Below are 19,888 nucleotides of genomic sequence, written 5' to 3'. Positions count from 1 at the left end.
GATGGTCAGTGGGCTGGAGGCCAGGAGAGATGATCAGTGGGCTGGAGGCCCGAATGGAGATGGTCAGTGAGCTGGAGGGCAGGCAGTGATGGTCAGTGGGCTGGAGGCCTGAGTGGAGATAGTCAGGGGGCTGGAGGCCCGAGTGAAGATGGTCAGCGGGCTGGAGACCTGAGCGGAGATGGCCTGTGGGCTGGAGGCCCTAGTGGAGATGGTCAGTTGGCTGGAAGCCCTGAGCGGAGATGGCCTGTGGGCTGGGGACCTGTGCAGAGATGGTCAATGGGCTGGTGGCCCGAGTGAACATGGTCAGTGGGCTGGAGGCCGAAGCAGAGGTGGTCAGTGTGCTGGTGGCCCAAGTGGAGGTAGCCCATGGGCTGGAGGCCCGAGTGGAGATGGACAGTGAGTTGGACGCCCGAGTGGAGATGGTCAGTGGGCTGGAGGCCCGAGTGGAGATGGTCAGTGGGTTGGTGGCCCGAGTGGAGATAAAGTGTGTTGGTGGCCTCATGGAGCAAGACAGTTGTTGGATGGGAACTGGTGCCAGTTGCCAGCGACTTGTAAACCGAGGCAGACCACACGTGGGAGCCCCTTGCGCTGATCTACGGAAAGCCTGCAATGCTTATCTTTTTAACTTTATTGTCATTTTTCCATCCTCTGCTATGCACAACTGTAATTAATGCAATTTTCATTCCTCTCTTTTTCCATTCATTTCTGTATTTTGTATTTAAGATGTGCACCTAGGTACTTTGTACCTAAAATGACGCCAGATGGGAGTACATTGTAAACTTTTCACTGTACTCCTGTACGTCCGTGATTGGATGGCCATGACAATAAAGGATAATCTATTCTAAAAGCGTGGTTGTATGACTCATCGTAACTGTACTTTTAAACAGACAGCAGTGAACTAAATAGCTGCCGCTTGTATGATTCTATGATAAGCAGCTTGCCCTTTTCCTTTGTTTCTGCTTAATTAGAAACCCTTAGGCCAAGTTATCTTGTGGATATAAATTCACAACAACTTCAAGCCGTACCTTTTGTATGCCGCTAAGTATTGTTATACTTCAATTTTAATGTTCCAAAATAGTAAACCTAGTATCGTTGCTATGTTCGTCTATTTTTACATCTACACTTGTTTGCCTGAGAATCCTTTTGCCTTAAAATTTGGAAAATCACAATGACAATTAACTTCTGACAGGATCAAGTGCAGTCGGTAGGGAAGTGCTCCATATTTTACAGAAGAGTATGTCAACAATGTTCAGCCTCTGATTTTTATCATTAAAATTTGAAAATTAGACTTTGAAAGCCGTTTACAACCGCCATGTTTGTTGACCCATTAACCAACAACATAGTCCTGAAAAGAGCAATGCAGCATAATAAAATGCATAAAGGGTCATATCATAGACAGCAACATAATCTACCTATTCAGTTTAACTTTCTGCCATTGAATTCTGAACATTTCTGTGCTAAGTCTGTCTCGTCACATCCTTTAATTTAGGATTCAATCTTCTTGTTGCCACTGTTGTATTTTCTGGCCTTTTACGCACTGTTGCATAAAGTTGTACATGGTTTGTATGTATGCACTTAACACATTCTGGCTGTTAGATTTTCCCTACAGTTTCCTTCTCTGTTTTCTCTTTTGACATCTTCCCTGTTGAGAATGCAAGCCATGCAGTCAGTAGGTGAACTCTCAGCAATCTTTTGTGTAGGCTTTTCCCATCTGCCTGTTATATTTATTCAGTCATGCACTCAGAAGCTCTAACTGTGCCAAGTTTTGTCCTTGCATGATTAGAGCTCTGTTTTGTTTCAGGCTTTCGACTTTACCATATTCAACTTTGTGTGATGACTGTCTGCATTTATTTTTAATTGTGCTTTTGCAGTTTTTTAAAGCAAGGCAAAATGACTGACTTAATTAAAATGTGCTCCCTCAATTTAGTTATTCATTACTAAATCTCCCATCAAAATCGAGTGCAGGCTTGATGGCTATGGATAATTAGACAAAATGCACAGACACAATTCACTGCATTTTAAGGCCTTATCCTTAAATTAATATTTTCATTATAAATTTACATAAATTATTGAACTCTCACAAATGTCATCTTTGAAAAAATTAGAAATCTGTTCTCAGCTGTGAAAATACAGAAAAAGGTGTGTACATTTATATAGCACCATTTCTGATCTCAGGATCTTTTACAGTGCAGTTACAATAGAAATGTTGGGGAGAATTCTGCAAACTGCTTTCTCAGGTCACAAAAGGAGCAAACATTTGCTTCTCCCTCTTCTGTTATGTCTTACCTTTGTCCCCACATGAATATTCATCAGCATCTTTATTTTTAAGCAAAACATAGGTATCTGAATCCATATGGCTAAAATCTACAGTCACTATTTCCTATTGTCAAATCTTACTTTCACCCCTGAATCTTACGGCACTATGAGGATAATGAACAAAGGGATAAGTCAGAGATAGTAGGCAGCTTACCTTTACAGCTCTAGTTGAGGCTAAGAACGTTCTTCCTGAACTACCACACAGTCTTGGGATTCACAAAAGTATCAGTCATCAATGTACATGCCATATTCTTGGCAGATCTCTGGCCCCTAACTCCAGTCTGTTCCTTTTGGTATATGTCTTCAGTAAGTCACTTACAGTTCTAATTATGTGAGGTTTTTTGCTTTGTTCTTTAGTCTGACTGCTATCATTTTTGCCCACATAATTCATTCCCTCAATTGCTTCCGTTTCCTTTTTAAGGAAAGAGAACTTTTATATCTTCCTGCTGCACCACACTCCTGCCTTGACAGCAATTATTTATTGACCCAGACCTACAACTTTCATTCCAACCCCACCACTACACAACCTGTTCCCTGCCCACTGCCAGGCATTTTCTAAGCAGCTACTCTCCTTGCCTTATTTTTCAGGCATTCAGTCTTCTCTGAGTGTTCTGTGCATCCCATCTATGTTCTGCACCCTTTCTACTATTTAAGTTAGCTACTCTTGTACTTTAGAGTGGGGTTAGAGCCAAAGCCTGATGGGACCAGAGTCCCGCTCTGCCTTCCATTTCCACTGTTAATTTCAGCCTTTTGGGGTTTAGAATAGCTGTAACCCAATTGAGATTACTTTTAAGATTACTTACAGTGTGGAAACAGGCTCTTTGGCCCAACAAGTTGAAAAGTCCACAAAGTCCACACTGACCCTCTGAAGAGCAACCCACCCAGACCCATTCCCCTACATTTACCCCTTCACCCAACACTACAGGCAATTTAGCATGGCCAATTCACCTAACCTGCACATTTTTGGACCGTGGGAGGAAACCAGAGCACCTGGAAGAAAAACAAACAGACACAGGGAGAATGTGCAAACTCCACCTAGTCAGTTGCCTGAGGCTGGAATTGAATGCAGGTCTCTGGTGCTGTGAGGCAACAGTGCTAAGCACTGTGCCACCTTCCATTGTTCAGAACAAATAGGCAATAAATGTAAATGTAAAAGGCCTATAGGCTGACTCAATCTAGGTAAGGGAATCCGCAAACTGATGTGTTGGGGCCAAATGCAGGGAGCTTCGTTTGACACAGACCATGTATTATACTTATCCATGAGTGCTTTGTGCTGACATGAGATGCTGTGGCCAGCAATTACCACTCTCTCAACCATTAATTTTGTAGAAGGAAAATCATACGTTATGAGATGAACAAATTCTTGTTGTGAACTATTAACATGCAGCAGGCGTACTGAAGTAGAAAATACTGATCCAAAATTATTCCTTAATTATTGGCATCTATTATCGTTTCAGCTCAAATACCATTAAAAAGTACAGCCTTGCAAAAGAAGCTGCAGGTAAATGATTTACATTGACTGGGAGTTGCTGGTTTGTATGTGCAGGGAGTTGTCAAAAATGGTTTCACAGAATACTCAAGTGCAAAATTATTGTAGCGTCTGTGCAGGAGCATAACTTTTATGTTGTTTGATGTGTTGAAGGAAGTTAAGCAAGTTCATACAAGGTGACAGGTTGGTAGAAGTGATACCAGTGCAGATAACATAATCTCCAGTCATTAAAATATGCAAAATCTGCTTTGCAGGAAGACTGTCACAACTCTCATTTCTAGGAAGATGTTTGTTCCCCATAGGCATTGTACCAACTGCAAAACACTCACGCTTGAGCTGCACTAGCTACCTATGCAAGAAATAACAACAGACAGATTACCTGCTTTTTGCCTTGGAGAGATGTCAGTATGAATTAAAGTGCGAGCAGAATGCAATGCAGATTTGCCAAAGAGCATTTCAGCACTTTTTAAGATTGACTTTGTGGCAAAAGAACTGTCAAAAATCCTGTAAAAATCCTTTTCTCCAATCATGCAACTTGAAATGACACACTTGGTGATCTGCCCAGTAAGACCCACAGGCTTTTTTTGCTGAATCATCCGTAACTATGATTGTAGAACGCTATTTTCATCTCATTCACATTTTCTTCAACTATCTTGACAGCGAGCTAAACCTGAAGATGAATTGCAGCTTACGAGCTTAATAAAAAAAACCTTCAGAGCTTTGTGGTCGTCTCTGTAATAGATGTAATGGAGCTCACTTCTTGATAAGCATCAAAACTGTGATCTGAGAATTCCTTATCTCTCCACTTGTTAAAACAAGGCAATGACTGTCAGCGTGTACCTTCTTATAAATCTCAAGCATGGAGAAATACTTACTGATCAAACAAAAAAAAGTTTCTAAGAATGATATATCTCCTTACTTAAATTTTTAAACTGATTTCTGACTGTCAATCATTTGCACATATGTTGTTTTTCTGTGTACTCTTTTTGGAAGTATTTGCAATTTGTTTCTAGTCCAAGAGTAAATTCCTACAAGATATACACGGGCCTATTGAGCCCATTGATTGTGGCCTTAACTTCACCTTCTCACCTTCACCCATAACCTTTGACTTCCTTGTCAACCAAACATCTGTCAAACTCAGCCTCGAACAGTGACCCAACCTCCGCTGCTCCATGAGCAAGAGAACTTCAAAGACTAACCAATCCTTTTGAGAAAATAAATTCCTCCTCATCTCCATCGTAATGGGAAGTTCTTTAGTTTTAAACTGCACCATTTAGTCCTAGACTCTCCCTCAAGGGAGGCATCTTCCCAGCATCAATGCATTAAGCCCATCAGAATCTAATATGTTTCATTTTTCTGGGCTTCAGCGAGCATAGACCTAAACTGCTCAATCTTGCCTCATAATACAACTTCAGGAATCCATATGGCAAATGATTTTGCAGAAGTCTGACATCCTATTCGTATTTGTGTTGCCACTCATTGAAAATAGAATGGCCCAGATCTTACTCGAAAAATAGAAGTGTTCAGACTGCATGTTACTGCTGCAATGCAAATCAACCAGTATGTTCAGGCAAAGAAACAGTGCAGAAAGGGTTAGGAATGGCTTTACCCTGTCAGGTAATTCACAGCACTCTATAACCTGTATCATACAAATGGCAGCTTGCCCTCAATTTGTTTGATTGTATGCTGTCCTGCAGCAAAGCAAATCAACAATAAATTAACGCTGTAATCGACCCAAAAGGTCAGACGTTAAGCTTCTGAAATTTGGGCAGATAAAGTTTCAAAGTTTAAATATTAATCTGTTCAGTGTAAAAATGAAATTGTGTTGCACAATTGATGGTCAATGTTCTGTCAATGTTTTTTCTCTCATTTGTTTTCTTTTTCCGCTTAGGTTGCCGTACAGTGGCTACTTTGGTGGAGTGTCAGGACTGAGCAAGGAGCAATTTTTAAAAATTAATGGCTTCCCTAATGAATACTGGGGCTGGGGTGGTGAAGATGATGATATTTACAACAGGTAAGACAATACAGGTACTTAGATCATTATGCCATTGAATTATCAGAATTATCCAAGTTAGTTTTGATTAGGAAAGACAATGCAGATGTCATAATTGAAGGAACCTTGTTTGAGTTTGATTTAATGCTGGTATATGATCCTGTCAGAGATTAACTTCATTTCAGCGAGGGATTCTTACTTTTTTACTAATTACTCTGTCTATTTGTGCACCTAGGATATGGCTAATGGTTACGATAAACTTGAAACACTTAAATTCTTCCACTAGAGCAAACAAGTTTGAAAGAAAACATTTCACAGATAGAATGTGTGACCATAGGGAGTGATTGAAGCAGGAAAATAGCTTTTAGGGGTAGATTGGATGAAAATTTGAAGATAAGTAGCTATTGATAGAGAATGGGAGATTAGTTTTAGATGGCATCAACAAAGAGCTGGCACTGATATATTGTAACAATGACTGCTTGCTGTTGAAAATTTCTATTTTGCCATCCATTTCTATTCTGCTCTCAATTCCTCTTTCTCATCTAGTCGTATTCTTTCTACTGTTTTTGTTTCAATCTCTGTTGTTCTTCTAATTCTCTTTAAGTGCCCTGTAGGATAAAATGAGCACCATTTTATGGTTGTTTTGTTAAATAGAGACAAATACTTGAGAGAACCAAGCCATATGATAAAGCAAGAAAGTACGAACCAATTGAAAACAGTGAATTCTAAATGCAATCTCTCTTTCAGAAAAAGCAGTTTTCTCCTGGTAGTTAACCAGTTTTGCCAATAAATTTGGTTAGACCTGCCTTTTTTGACTTTAGTTTATACAAAAATTGGCTAATGATTGATGAAGACAGCTGTTGGTATTGATAACACTGTCAGTATTGAGCATCACTGGAGGTTTCAGCAGAAGCCTGATTGTATTGTTGAAGAGAGTGTCATATTTTATTGTAGGCAGCAGGGAAAGCTAAGAGTGGAAAATCAAAAAATGAGCAAACATAATGAATAGGATCTACATTTAATTAAAATATTGGTGCTAAATTTAAATTTAACAACTTGATTGAGAAGCAAGTCACAAACAATGGATACATTATATCCATTCTGGTAAAGTCATTGGTAAACATGGACAAGAGTCATATGTTGTGATGCTAGTCAATGTATAATACTGGTTTAATGCCATGGTGCCATTTTTTACCTCAACATTCCAGCTAAAGCTATTGTTTGACCTAACACAACTAAATTTGTGTACAGCAAAAAGGGCCCCTCCATCCCCACCCCATCACTGCTGTCTCCAGTATCATCACTTACTTTCAGAATACTTGCTGATTAATATCCACTGGGTGTTGCATTGTTAGTCAAGATGTTTACTTACCATCATGAGCCCTTGTCTTTACGTAAATGCTGAAACCCCTCCATCCACACCCTGGGAGTTATCATTGACCAGAATTCTAGGTTGACCACCCATTATAAGTACGTGTCTATAAAAGCAGGCCAAAGACTGGGAATTTTGTTATGAATACCTCACCTCCTAACTCCTTAGTGCCTGTCTATCATTTACAAAGGACAAATCAAACTAATGATAGAATTTCCTGATTTGTCTGGATGGAGCTTCAACAACTCTGAAGCTCATCCAGGATAAAGCAGCCAGCTTGATCAGCACATTCTCCACCACTTGAAACGTTCACTCTCTCCACCACCAGTACACAGTGGCAACAGTGTATACAATCTACACGAGGTACCGCAGAAGCACAGCAAGCCTCCTTTGGCAGCACCTTCGAAACCTACAATATCTATCACCTGGAATGGTAAGGGTGGCAGAAATATAGAAACACCAGAAATTGCAAGTTCTCCTTCAAAGTTAAATCACCCTCCCTTGGAACTATATTATTGTTTCTTCAGTGACACTGGATGAAATTCCTTTCATTCCCTTCTTAATAACTTGGTTAGTGTAGCTACTCTGTATGGGCTAATGTACGTTTTTGAAGTTGGCAGCTCATAGCTACTTTCTCAAGTTAGAGATGGATCACAAATGCTGGCCTTGTAATGTTTGCATCTAATGTGAACATTTCACATTCTCTTCGGAGATCTGTTGTGTCCCAGTCTAAACTGGAGGATTTTGTGGACATTCTAACAACACATCTTTGATTTGATGATTTGGAGATGCCGGTGTTGGACTGGGGTGTACAAAGTTACAAATCACACAACACCCGGTTATAGCTGAAAATGTGTTGCTGGAAAAGCGCAGCAGGTCAGGCAGCATCCAAGGAGCAGGAGAATCGATGTTTCGGGCATGAGCCCTTCTTCAGGAATGTCTCTTCGGAGCGCCACTCCTTCATCAACCACCTGATGAAGGAGCACTGCTCCAAAAGCTAGTGCTTCCAATTAAACCTGTTGGACTATAACCTGATGTTGTGTGATTTGTATCTTTGATTTGACATTGCTTGCTATTGATCTGGCACACGCCCTAACCATTTGTCATTCTCAATTGAGTTAAACTGGTCTCTCAGTGGGGATTGTCTACTTAGCAGCATTCTGTGTTTTGAACACTCTCCGATGCTATAGTGAACAAAAACACCAAGGGTTTTCTCATACACCAGCTTGATTTAAGACATTCCACCTGTAGATTACCTGCTTGCTGACTGCTCAAGCACAATAGGACTTATCCCGCCATTCACCATGCAGTGTTGAAGATGATTTCCCATTAATGAAGCATTCATTAATAATTAATTAGCGCCATGAGTTAGTTTATTTGAAGCAATAAAACACATGACAAGTTATGAAGCAGATATTAAAACAAATAAAAAAATAATAATTTCCGTGAGCGCCACTTGCAGATACATAGCTGGCTGATTGCCAGGCAAAGTCATCACATTGTCAACACATGGAGTGCTTAAAGGTGATCTTTCTTTAAGGCAACATACAACACTAAACTCTACACAAGGTAATTGTCAGACTCTTGCCTGTGACAGATGCGCCAATTCTCCAAGCGTTCTGTGTCCAAAATCCTTTGGTATCAGAGAAAGTGACAGTATCTTCCTGTAGCTCCTCCATCTCTACCTAGGCAGATTACAGTTCTTCAGAATCTAAAAGCATTAAGTCACATAGGTCAGTTTATTGAAAAGGGAGGTGGAGTAGAGAGAAACAACTGCTTTCTTGAACCAGAGTTTGTAAATCAGAAATTCAGCGATGAGGAGGAAACAGGATTTGAAAATGAAGATTAGATGCCAACACACAGTCACCTTCGATGAGTTTTGCCCATGTTGACCAAGGCCTCAGACCTAGACATTGTACTAATGATAAGCACTATCACCTCCATCTGGGTTAGCATATAAAGCCACAGCTGTCTCCTGCTAGTTAATTCCCGCTGTCTTACCACCACCTTATCCTGCAGGAAGGAAGGAAGGATGTGAGTGAATGCAGTGCAATGTGTTTGGGTGACATGCTCTTTACTGGTGAACAGCTGGCAATATATGCAAGTTATGAGTATTGGGTGTGAGGTTTTCAACATCACTAAATGTGTGAGGATCAGATGACGTGAATGTGAGGTATGAATCATGATTGGTTGTGATTCTTGTTCAATGAGTGGAAAGGGATATATTGAATTGATCAATGTGTGAAACAAGAGCATCAGTTGTAACAATATGACACCTGATGATGAATTTACTGACCTTGCCCACTAGTATAAGGTCACTGACCTTCTTCCTACACTGTACCCAGGCCCTTGGGGCTGTACAGACCATGATGGCTGTCTAGTTTCATTGCCTATGCATAGTTTGTCAAGGGAATCTTGTAGTCTCTTTGGATGGATGGCCTTTCTCTCTTTCACTTATATACAGGCTTTTAGAGCCACTTGATATGTCCTCTGATATGTCAAACGCAGACATCTTGTGAGCCGCACTCTTCCCCAGCACTTTAAAGAGCACAGGTCGACTTTAAATGATGTTGGTGTCACACAAACATGGGCCTCCTGCTGAGATGTGATGCCACTCAGCAGGAGTTTAATGCTGGTCTAAAAGTTACTGTAATTTAGAATATCAGGCTGTACAAAGTACATATGTTTTCTGATTGGAAGGTGCAGTTGGATGTCAATCCTTTGTTGCAATATCCATGTCTATTTTCAGCAGAAAATATATTTTGGTCCTGAAATTTTAGCTTACTTCTAATGTGCAAAATATGACCTTGGTGAACAATGGGACATGAATAATGGAAGAGAATGGTCCACTTAAATGTTATTTCCTGATAAGAAATTGTGTTTTGTGGAAAGTCATCTTCTATGTTCCAATGAGATTGAATAGAAATAATTTAATCCTGTAAAGCTGAAGAAAAGTGTAATGAATATCACCTCTTTTTGTTTTGTTCTGAGGAGTTGAGTACTGTAGAGACTCCCAAGGTGTAAATTCATTCCTTTCATATCGAACATCCATGACATTTGCTCTAGCCAATGTGGTTGAAAATTTTCACTTGCCCTCAACTGTGTTGTATCTTTGCTGGTTGTGTGTTGAAAACTCCATTTACCAGTATGAGCAAGGTATTTGTTGCACTTCCAGCAGTAGAACAGCAATGGGGCTGCATGGTGACTTAGTGGTTAGCACTGCTGCCTCACAGCGCCAGGGACTAGGGTTCAATTCTAGCCTCGGGTGACTGTCTTTGTGGAGTTTGCACATTCTCCCAGTGTCTGCATGGGTTTCCTCCAGGTGCTCTGGTTTTCTCCCACAGTCCAAAGATGGGCGGGTCAGGTGGATGGCCATGCTAAATTGCCCATAGTGTCTCGGGATGTATAGGCTGATGGATTAGCCATGAGAAATGCAGGGATACGGGGTTAGGTTAGGGGATGGGTCTGGACGGGGTGCTCTTCGAAAAGTCGGTGTGGATCCGATGGGCCTAATGACCTGCTTCCTACACAGTAGTGATACTATTAAAAAAAATATCGACTGGGATTTTCTTCTGCCAAGAAGTGGAAGTGAAGAACAAATGATTGAACAGTTGGCTACAGGAAGTTATCCAGATGCCTCCTGCCACCTCAAAAGTATGTGCTGGGCATGAAGACCCATGGTCAACCTTCCCAACTCATCACTAATTGACCAATTAGAGTCTCTTTATATCACCGTCCTGATTAACGTGCTCCTGAGAGATGGAGAAAATGGCATCCCTCCCAACTAATTAAGTGCAGCAGCCTAAGTGCGACTGGGGTGGTTGCTGTCAAATCTATCTTGAGAGTGTTTATTTCTTGTTTGTGAGTTTCCCCAGAACTTGCGTAATGTTTACCCCCATTCTGACTTATTTCCTGGGGAGGAACAGAAAGAGGGATAGAAAAGAACTTAGGTATGAGGCCAGCAAGACAGCACAATAGAATATCTACTTCATCTTAGAGATGCTAGGCGAAAGTGAGAACTTCAGATGCTGGAAATCAGAGTTGAAGAATGTGGTGCTGGAAAAGCACAGCCAGTCAGGCACCATCCGAGGAGCACAAGAGTCGACATCTTGGTCATAAGCCCTTCATCAGGCATGAGACTTGTGGACCAAGAGGGCTCAGAGGTAAATGTAAGGAGATTGGGGCTGTGAGGGAAAGGTAGCCAGGAATGCTAAGCAGTAGGTGTCAATGAACCACATGGGATCAATGTGGATTTCACCAGTTTCCCCATTTCCCCTCCCCCCACATTATCCAATCCCAACCTTCCAACTTGGCACTGCCCTCTTGAACGGTCCTACCTGTCCATCCCCCTCTCCAACCAATCACTTTCACCACCATCCACCTATCGCATTCCCAGCTAACTTCTCCCCAACCCCACCCACCTCCCATTTATCTCTCAGTTCTCCCGGCCCACAAGCCTCATTCCTGATGAAGGGCTTTTGCCCGAAACGCAGACTCTCCTCCTTGGATGCTGCCTGACCTACTGTGCTTTGCCAGTACCACACTTATAGATGCTACAGCCAACTGATAGATAGACCACGGTTTCCCTTGAGTATTTTCCTCCTGGTTAAATGTAAAGACATTAAGATCCATGTCAGAGGTCTTCTAGGTTCTTTGCTACCTCTATAGGAAGATTTGCAAAGTTCCTCAATAAACAAAACAACATAAACTATGGATCAAAACAATTATGACTGTGCCTCATTGTATAGCTACAGATGAATTCAAGAAGGAACTTGCCACATCAACCAAGTAAGCCCATTCTTGCATAAGAAGAATCATGAATTCCAAGTTTGCCAGTGCAGAATGGTTTATCACATTTTGCCGAGGAGCAATATCATTGAGTGCAAAAACTATTCATTTCCATTATATTGATGGGTTTCTAGGAGACAGAGATTGATTTTACATTGCAATGCAAGCATCTGCTGTCATCCCATGCCGTTATGTCAAATGAAGAGTTTCACTTTCTTTAATATTTAATTAATGTGCAATGTCCAGCACAAGTTTCTCTGCCTAGAGTATGGGAGCTGCCTTGATTCATTTGTCCCTCAGCAGTAAGTGTCTCTGCACTCTTTCAGAATGTAGATATTATGAATTACTAATACCCCCTCCTCACGAGGAGAGAGTATTTGAGTATCCTGCAAAGTTTTGTTAATTCCTGCCTTGAAGTGTTTGCATCTTGTAGCTATTTCTCTTTTTTATTCTCACAGTCCTGTGTTCAAAAGCCTGAAGTGTGTAAGTCAAAGCCCTTGTACACTGGTGGTGCTGACTGTGACAGCAAAATCTGTATGGAGGACAAATATTTAGTATGCTGAAGGTCATTCTTTGTGCATTCTCTACACTTCTTATACTAATGCAGCACTATAATGCAGACAGAATATATTGACTGGACCACCCTGTTCTGGATGGCATGAAAATTTACTAAATGCTTATCTCCTGCCTTTGATAGAGAAAGTGTAGAGTTTGAATCCTACTCATTACAATCCCAGTCAATGGAGACCAAACTTTAACTATGAATAAGGGAGGTTATGGGATATTTGTACTTCATTCCTCATAGTATGGGGCTGTAGAAACCTGGAACATCCTCCCACTATAGCCATGGGAAGAACATTCACCTTCTGACCTGACAGACCATCAACCAGGCCAGCAAGTCTTCCACCTCCTCTAAGGGAAGAGGATGAAGATATATGAACAACAACATCCCTGCTTTTGCTGAACTGTCTCATGGTCCTGTAGATTCAGCTTTTATATTATATTGCTGTGGCATCATAGTTTGTGGGTTGGGATATTAGCATGTGTTCACTCTGGTGATAATGGTTAGGAGCACTATTTCTAACTGAGTAGAGTTGCCCAGTGCACAGTACTATTGACTGAAATCTAGAGATTAAAGGTAACTTTGAGCAATGAAGAAGAAAATTGTTTCCGATATCTTATTGCCAACTTTGCCACCAAATCCAATTAGAGAATACCTGTTCCTTAAAACTGCGACAAATCATAAATGTACGCTTGCCTCAGACAGCAAGGAAGCTTGAATTTTCATGGTCTCCTGAGCAGGAAACAATCTTTAATTAAAAATAATACAATCCCTATGATGCCTTGGCAAGGTAGATGTGGAGAGGATGTTTCCTCTGATGGGAGATCTAGAACTAGAGGTCACTGCTTGAAAATCAGGGGTTACCCATTTAAAATAGAAATCAAGCAAATTTTCTTCTCTCAGAAGGTCATGAGTCTTTTAAACTCTTCTTGAAAATAAGGTGGAGGCAGACTCTTTGAAAATTTTTAAGGCACTGATAGGTTGGTTCTCCTTAAGCTAGGGGTTAAAAGGTTGTCAGGGATGACAGGATTTGATTGGTCATGATTTATTGAATGACAGAGCAGGCTCAAGAGACTGATTGGCCAACTCCTAATTTGCGTGTTCAATATTGAAATAGACACTCTGCATAAATTTCAATAATTATTGCTACTATTGCCTTGATACATTAACTATATTTGGAGGCAATTGCTATTTGGTTACTTGAAATCTTCCGTCCACCATAAGGTCACCGATGATTGCACTATTCACAATACCTCAGATACTGAAGCAGTCCATGTTCAAATGCAGCAAGATCTGGGCAATATCCAGGCTTGGGCTGACAAGTGGTAAGTAACATTCATACTACGTAAATGACAGGCAATGACAATCTCCAGTGAGAGATGGTGTAATCACCGCCCCTGAATCCCTCGCTATCAACATCTTGGGGTTACAATTGACAGGAAACTTAACTAGACTCACCATATTAGCACAGTGGCTACAAGAGCAGGTCAGAGGCTAGGAATACTGCAGTGAGTAACACACCTCCTGACTCCCCAAAGTTGTCCGTTTTTTTATCCAAAGGTATAAGTTAAGAAGTGATGGAGTACTGGGTTAGTGGTGCTGGAAGAGCACAGCAGTTCAGGCAGCATCCGAGGAGCAGTAAAATCGACGTTTCGGGCAAAAGCCCTTCATCAGGAATAAAAGCAGAGAGCCTGAAGCGTGGAGAGAAGCCAGAGGAGGGTGGGGAGAAAGTAGCATAGAGTACAGTAGGTGAGTGGGGGAGAGGATGAAGGTGATAGGTCAGGGAGGAGGGTGGAGTGGATAGGTGGAAAAGAAGATAGGCAGGTAGGACAAGTCATGGGGGCAGTGCTGAGCTGGAAGTTTGGAACTAGGGTGAGGTGGGGGAAGGGGAAATGAGGAAACTATTGAAGTCCACATTGATGCCCTGGGGTTGAAGTGTTCCGAGGCGGAAGATGAGGCGTTCTTCCTCCAGGCGTCGGGTGGTGAGGGAGCGGCGGTGAAGGAGGTCCAGGACCTCCATGTCCTCGGCAGAGTGGGAGGGGGAGTTGAAATGTTGGGCCACAGGGCAGTGTGGTTGATTGGTGCGGGTGTCCTGGAGGTGTTCCCTAAAGTGCTCTACTAGGAGGCGCCCAGTCTCCCCAATGTAGAGGAGACCGCATTGGGAGCAACGGATACAATAAATGATATTAGTGGATGTGCAGGTGAAACTTTGATGGATGTGGAAGGCTCCTTTAGGGCCTTGGATGGAGGTTGGTTGCTTTTCAAACTGGAGGCCTGTGACCAGTGGAGTGCCACAGCGATTGGTGCTGTGTCCACTACTTTTCATCATTTATATAAATGATTTGGTTTTAACATAAGAGGTATAGTTAGTAAGTTGCATATGACACCAAAATTGGAGTTATAGTGGACAGCGAAGAAGGTTACCTCAGATTACAACAGGATCTGGACCAGATGGGCAAATGGGCTGAGGAGTGGCAGATGGAGTTTAATTCAGATAAATACGAGGTGCTGCATTTTGGGAAAGCAAATCTTAGCAGGACTTAATCACTCCTAGGGAGTGTTGCTGAACAAAGAGACCTTGGAGTGCAGGTTCACAGCGCCTTGAAAGTAGAGTCATGGTAGATAGGATAGTGATGCTCGAAACGTCGAATTCTCTATTCCTGAGATGCTGCCTGGCCTGCTGTGCTTTGACCAGCAACACATTTGCAGCTGTGATCTCCAGCATCTGCAGACCTCACTTTTTACTCGAGGATAGTGAAGAAGGCATCTGGTAGGTATGCTTTCCTTTATTGGTCAGAGTATTGAGTACAGGAGTTGGGAGGTCATGTTGCAGCTGTCCAGAACATTGGTTAGGTCACTGTTGGAATATTGCGTGCAATTCTGGTCTCCTTCATTTCAGAAGGATGTTGTGAAACTTGAAAGGGTTCAGAAAAGATTTACAAGGATGTTGCCAGGGTTGGAAGATGTGTGCTATCGGGAGAGGCTGAACAGGCTGGGGCTGTATAAAATTATGAGGGCCATGGGACAGGATAAACAGACAAAATCGTTTCCCTGGGTTCGGGGAGTCCAGAACTAGAGGGCATAGGTTTAGGGTGAGAGGGGAAAGATATAAAAGAGACGCATGAGGCAACCTTTCCATGCAGAGGGTGGTGTGTGTATGGAATGAGTTGCCAGAGGAAGTGGTGGAGGTTGGTACAATTGAAACATCTAAAAGGCATTTGGATGGGTATATGAATAGGTAGGGTTTGGAGGCATATGGGCTGTGTGCTGGTAGGAGGGACTAGATTGGATTGGGATATCTGACTGGCATGGATGGGTTGGACCGAAGAGTCTGTTTCCATGCTGTACATTTCTATGACTCTATGAGGGGCATGGATTGGGTAAATAGACAAGGTCTTTTCCCTGGGGTGAGGGAAGTCCAGAACTAGAGGGCATAGGCTTAGGGTGAAAGGGGAAAGATATAAAAGGGACAACCTTTTCTCTCAGAGAGTTGTGGATGTGTGGAATGTGCTGCCAGAGGATGTGTTGGAGGCTGGTATAATAAAAACATTTAAAACGTATCTGGATGGGTTTATAAATTTGAAGGATTTAGAGGGATATGGGCCAAGTGCTGGCAAATGGGACTAGATTAGATTAGGATATCTGGTCAGCCTGGACGAGTTGGATTGAAGGGTCTGTTTCTGAGCTTTCGATCTCTATGACTCAATGACTCTATGTCCATTTAATCTGCTACTGTTCATGTCTTCTGTCATGTTGCCTCTACAGCATCAAGAGTGCCATACCTGTAACCTCCAGTTCGCTTACACTTAATCTGCAGGATTGACTATGGCCCAATTCCTGGACAACCAACGACATGGGTCTCCAAAGTCTGATAGTACCAAGTATTCGACTGTCTGTGGCCATGTCTCTGGACCAGAATAGGACAAGCTCTTTGACTGTGGTAGTAACACCTGACTGACTGTAGTCCTCCTTCACCAACTAGGAACTACTTCCTTTGAATTTCACACATGGCGAAGTAATGTTTTTGTTATGTAGGCAGTGAGTATATGGTGTAGCTCTGACATTGATATAATGTAGTGTTGCACAGTGAAATGTTCAGCCCCGACTGATAGCCTAACTATTCAGTACTCCCCACTGTCACAAATTGTCTGCCTCCACCCTCTGTACTAAAATGCAATGCAACCCCTCGATGCTAGCAGCATGTAACTGAGCACTAAAGACCTTGTGCGCTCAAAAAAGCTATGTGACCCACACAGAGGCTGGAAGCCTGTAAATTAGTGCTGCAGTCAATAAATGTGCAGTACAAAGACAGGATTAGGCCATTTCGTCTCCTACGCCTGCCTCGCCACTTAGTAAGATCGTGTCCCATCTGATAAGTTAACCCTTCATCTCGGGAATCAGCTTAGTGAATCTTTTTGAACTGTCTCCAAGGTCAGTGTATCCTTTTTTAAATGCAGAGACTTTAAACCTGTACGCAGAATTGCAGGTTCAGCCTCACCAACATCCTATTTAGTCATATCAAGACGTCCATATTTTTAAATTCCAACCCCTCAACAATAAAGGCTAAAATTTCACTTGCCTCCTTGATTACTTGTGGATACTAACGTTTTCATGTTTCATGCACAAGAACACCCAAATACCTGAACAGTACAATTTTATTGAAGTCTGTCTCCATTTAAATTATAGTTTGGCTCCTGATTCTTCCGCGCAAGGAGCATAACCTCAAACTTTTCTGCATTGAACTTCACTTGCCAAGTTTTTGCCCACTCACCAAGCCTATTTATATCCCCTTGCACATTCCTTATGACCTCATCACAACATACCCTCCTCCCTATTTGGAAACATGACAATCTTTCTTCTCCGTTTAATCATGAAAATAAATCATAAATAATTGATCTTTGACTGATCACTCTGGCACTCCACTTGTTACTTGTTTCCAACATGAAAAAGACCCACACACTAAACCTATTTATATCCCCTTGCCGATCCCTTATGTCCTTATCGCAACAAACCCTCCCACCTATTCATGTCTCATCAGTAAATTTACATACGTTCCTCTCTTCCCCTCCATCAAATCATTAATATAGACACTAAATAATTATCTTTGATATTTGTGGCACTCCACTCGTTACAACTTTCTACACGACAAAGACCTTTAATCCTGACCCTCTGTCCTCTGTGTGTTAACCAATCCTCAGTCAATGCTAATACATTAGCCCCAATATAGTGAGTTCTTATCTAGTGTAGTAACCTTTTATCTGGCACCTTATTGAATGCCTTCTGGAACTCTAAATACACTACAACTCTAAATACAATACATCTAATGTTTCCCCTTTATCAACAAGAAAGAAATGTGAGATAGATAGTGACGGGAAGCTTCCAAGTAAGCACTAAGGGGAGTGATTTTAAGGAAGAAAAATAGAGCTCCATAAAAAGCATGCGTGCAAACATATCTGAGTAGTTACATGAGATATGTGTGTCTCCCTGTGTGCAAAACAACCTGGCAGAAACAAGCAAGTTAGAGAGATCTCTGAACTCCAAAGAAAAATGTGTATGGGTTGATGTTGTGCCTGAGTTATTCTTAGGACAAGCATGATGTTCCGAGGCAGGCACTTTGATGTTGCTGGCCTGCATGAATGAAGGGTTGAGAACAAGAGTGATCATGGAGCATTGTTGCGAAGAAGCATTTGGATGATGGTTTGGATAAGTATTTGGTAAGCTAAAGCTGCTAAGTACCCACTTTGATTTATATGTTGGGAAATTGTACCTTCTTGGAGAAGGGGGCGAAGAATTAGAAATGGCCTATAAAAGAAAGGTATTTTAATGATTTAAAGCAATTCAAGTGCATGGAAATAAGATAGTGACTGGTCAATGGCTGAATTCTGAGGTCACTATTTACGCCTTGAGAGGAAAATCAGAAAGCTATTTCTCAACGTTAGGAATCAGATGTTTTCATTCGGATTGTATTTTCCCACCCTTGTCACCATTGTGTGCAGTTTTGATCTCCTTAGCAAAGGAAAAGTATTTTTACTGCTGCAGGAGTGCAACTTAAGTTCACCAAACTAATTCCTGGAATGGATGGATTGTCCAATGAGGAAAGTTTAAAAAGGCTGAGCCGATATTGTCTGGAGTATAGAAGAATGAGAGAGGAGCTTATTGAAGCGTAGAAATTTCGAACAGGGACTGACAGGGTAAATGCAGGATGGTTCTTTCCTCTGGCTGAGAAGGTCAAGAACCAGGGGACACAGTCACAACACAGTCTCAGAATAAGGGACAGGACATTGAGGGCTGGGATGATTATGATTTTCTTCATTCAGAGGGCTATGAATGTTTGGGATTCTCTGCACCAGAGTATTGTGGAAGCTTAATCATTGGAGGAATGTGTTCATCATAAGCATATTAAAAAACATCAAGGGATATAGGGGTAATACAAGGAAATGGTGTTGAGGCAGATCACTTCCGATATCTGTGAATGGGCCAATGGGCTCAAGGAACTGAATGGTATACTCCTGCTCCTACTTTTCATGCTGTTCTATTCTAAATTCCAAATTTCTTTGTTTAATATTTAAACAACCTGCTTAAAATGTTCCAATTTTTCTGATTTGGAAATTGCTTGTGTCATAGAAATTTGGAAACGTGTGGATGCTCCCTGCTGAGATATTTAATAAACCAGCTGATACATGGTCACATTAGTTCCAGGGAAGCATTAACATTGTTAGTTATCTTTTAGGAGATCAGATTGATGCACTGTGTCAGTTATGTATCACATTTCTCAAAGGAGCCACTGATTATTGAATGTGTATATTTTCATTTTAACTGCACTGTCCCCCTCCAAACATTTTTATCAAGTATTTTTTGATTGTCTGGCTGAAAGAGATTCATTTTCCCTGGGCAGCCATTTTAATTTTTTCGGAACATTGTCAAAACATAGGTAATAAAAAGTTGAAAGCTACAGGGGCAAGATATGTAAACATGACAAAATTATATTTTTGTCACGATCTTAATAGCGAACTAATCAAAATTAGTTATTTGGAGTGAGATTTGCCTATTTTGATGTGTAAATGCACCCTACTTTGAAATATTTTGTATTACTACCAAGTAACACATTGTTCAGCCTTTGAAATCGCTAGGAGAAAGTGAGGACTGCAGATGCTGGAGACCAGAGAGAAAAGTGAGGTGCTGGAAAAGCATAGTGGGTCGAGCAACATCCGAGGAGCAGGAGAGTCAATGTTTCAAGCATAAGCTCTTCATTAGGAATTCCTGATGAAGGGCTTATGCTCGAACCATCGACTCTCTTGCTCCTCGGATGCTACCTGACTTGCTTTGCAATCTCTAGTTAGGCTATTAAGTGCATGATTGTAAATTAAA

At 41.5% G+C, this 19,888-nt stretch overlaps 1 protein-coding gene across 3 annotated transcripts in view; it reads left to right on the top strand.

The window, feature by feature from the left end:
• The window catches only part of b4galt2 (UDP-Gal:betaGlcNAc beta 1,4- galactosyltransferase, polypeptide 2), a 465,910-nt gene that overhangs the window by 386,875 nt on the left and 59,147 nt on the right, over window positions 1-19,888 (top strand). For 2 of the 3 annotated variants that reach the window (XM_060830513.1, XM_060830512.1), the window contains exon 5: window positions 5,697-5,819. The exons of the other annotated variant lie outside the window; for it this stretch is intronic. In XM_060830513.1, the coding sequence (XP_060686496.1) occupies window positions 5,697-5,819 (123 nt within the window). The remainder of the gene's footprint in view (window positions 1-5,696; window positions 5,820-19,888) is intronic. 3 annotated transcript variants of the gene reach the window in all.

The sequence above is a fragment of the Hemiscyllium ocellatum genome, chromosome 9 (genome assembly GCF_020745735.1).
Source record: "Hemiscyllium ocellatum isolate sHemOce1 chromosome 9, sHemOce1.pat.X.cur, whole genome shotgun sequence".
In the NCBI taxonomy this organism is placed as follows: Eukaryota; Metazoa; Chordata; class Chondrichthyes; order Orectolobiformes; family Hemiscylliidae; genus Hemiscyllium; species Hemiscyllium ocellatum.
This window is presented reverse-complemented; position numbering and strand designations above follow the sequence as displayed.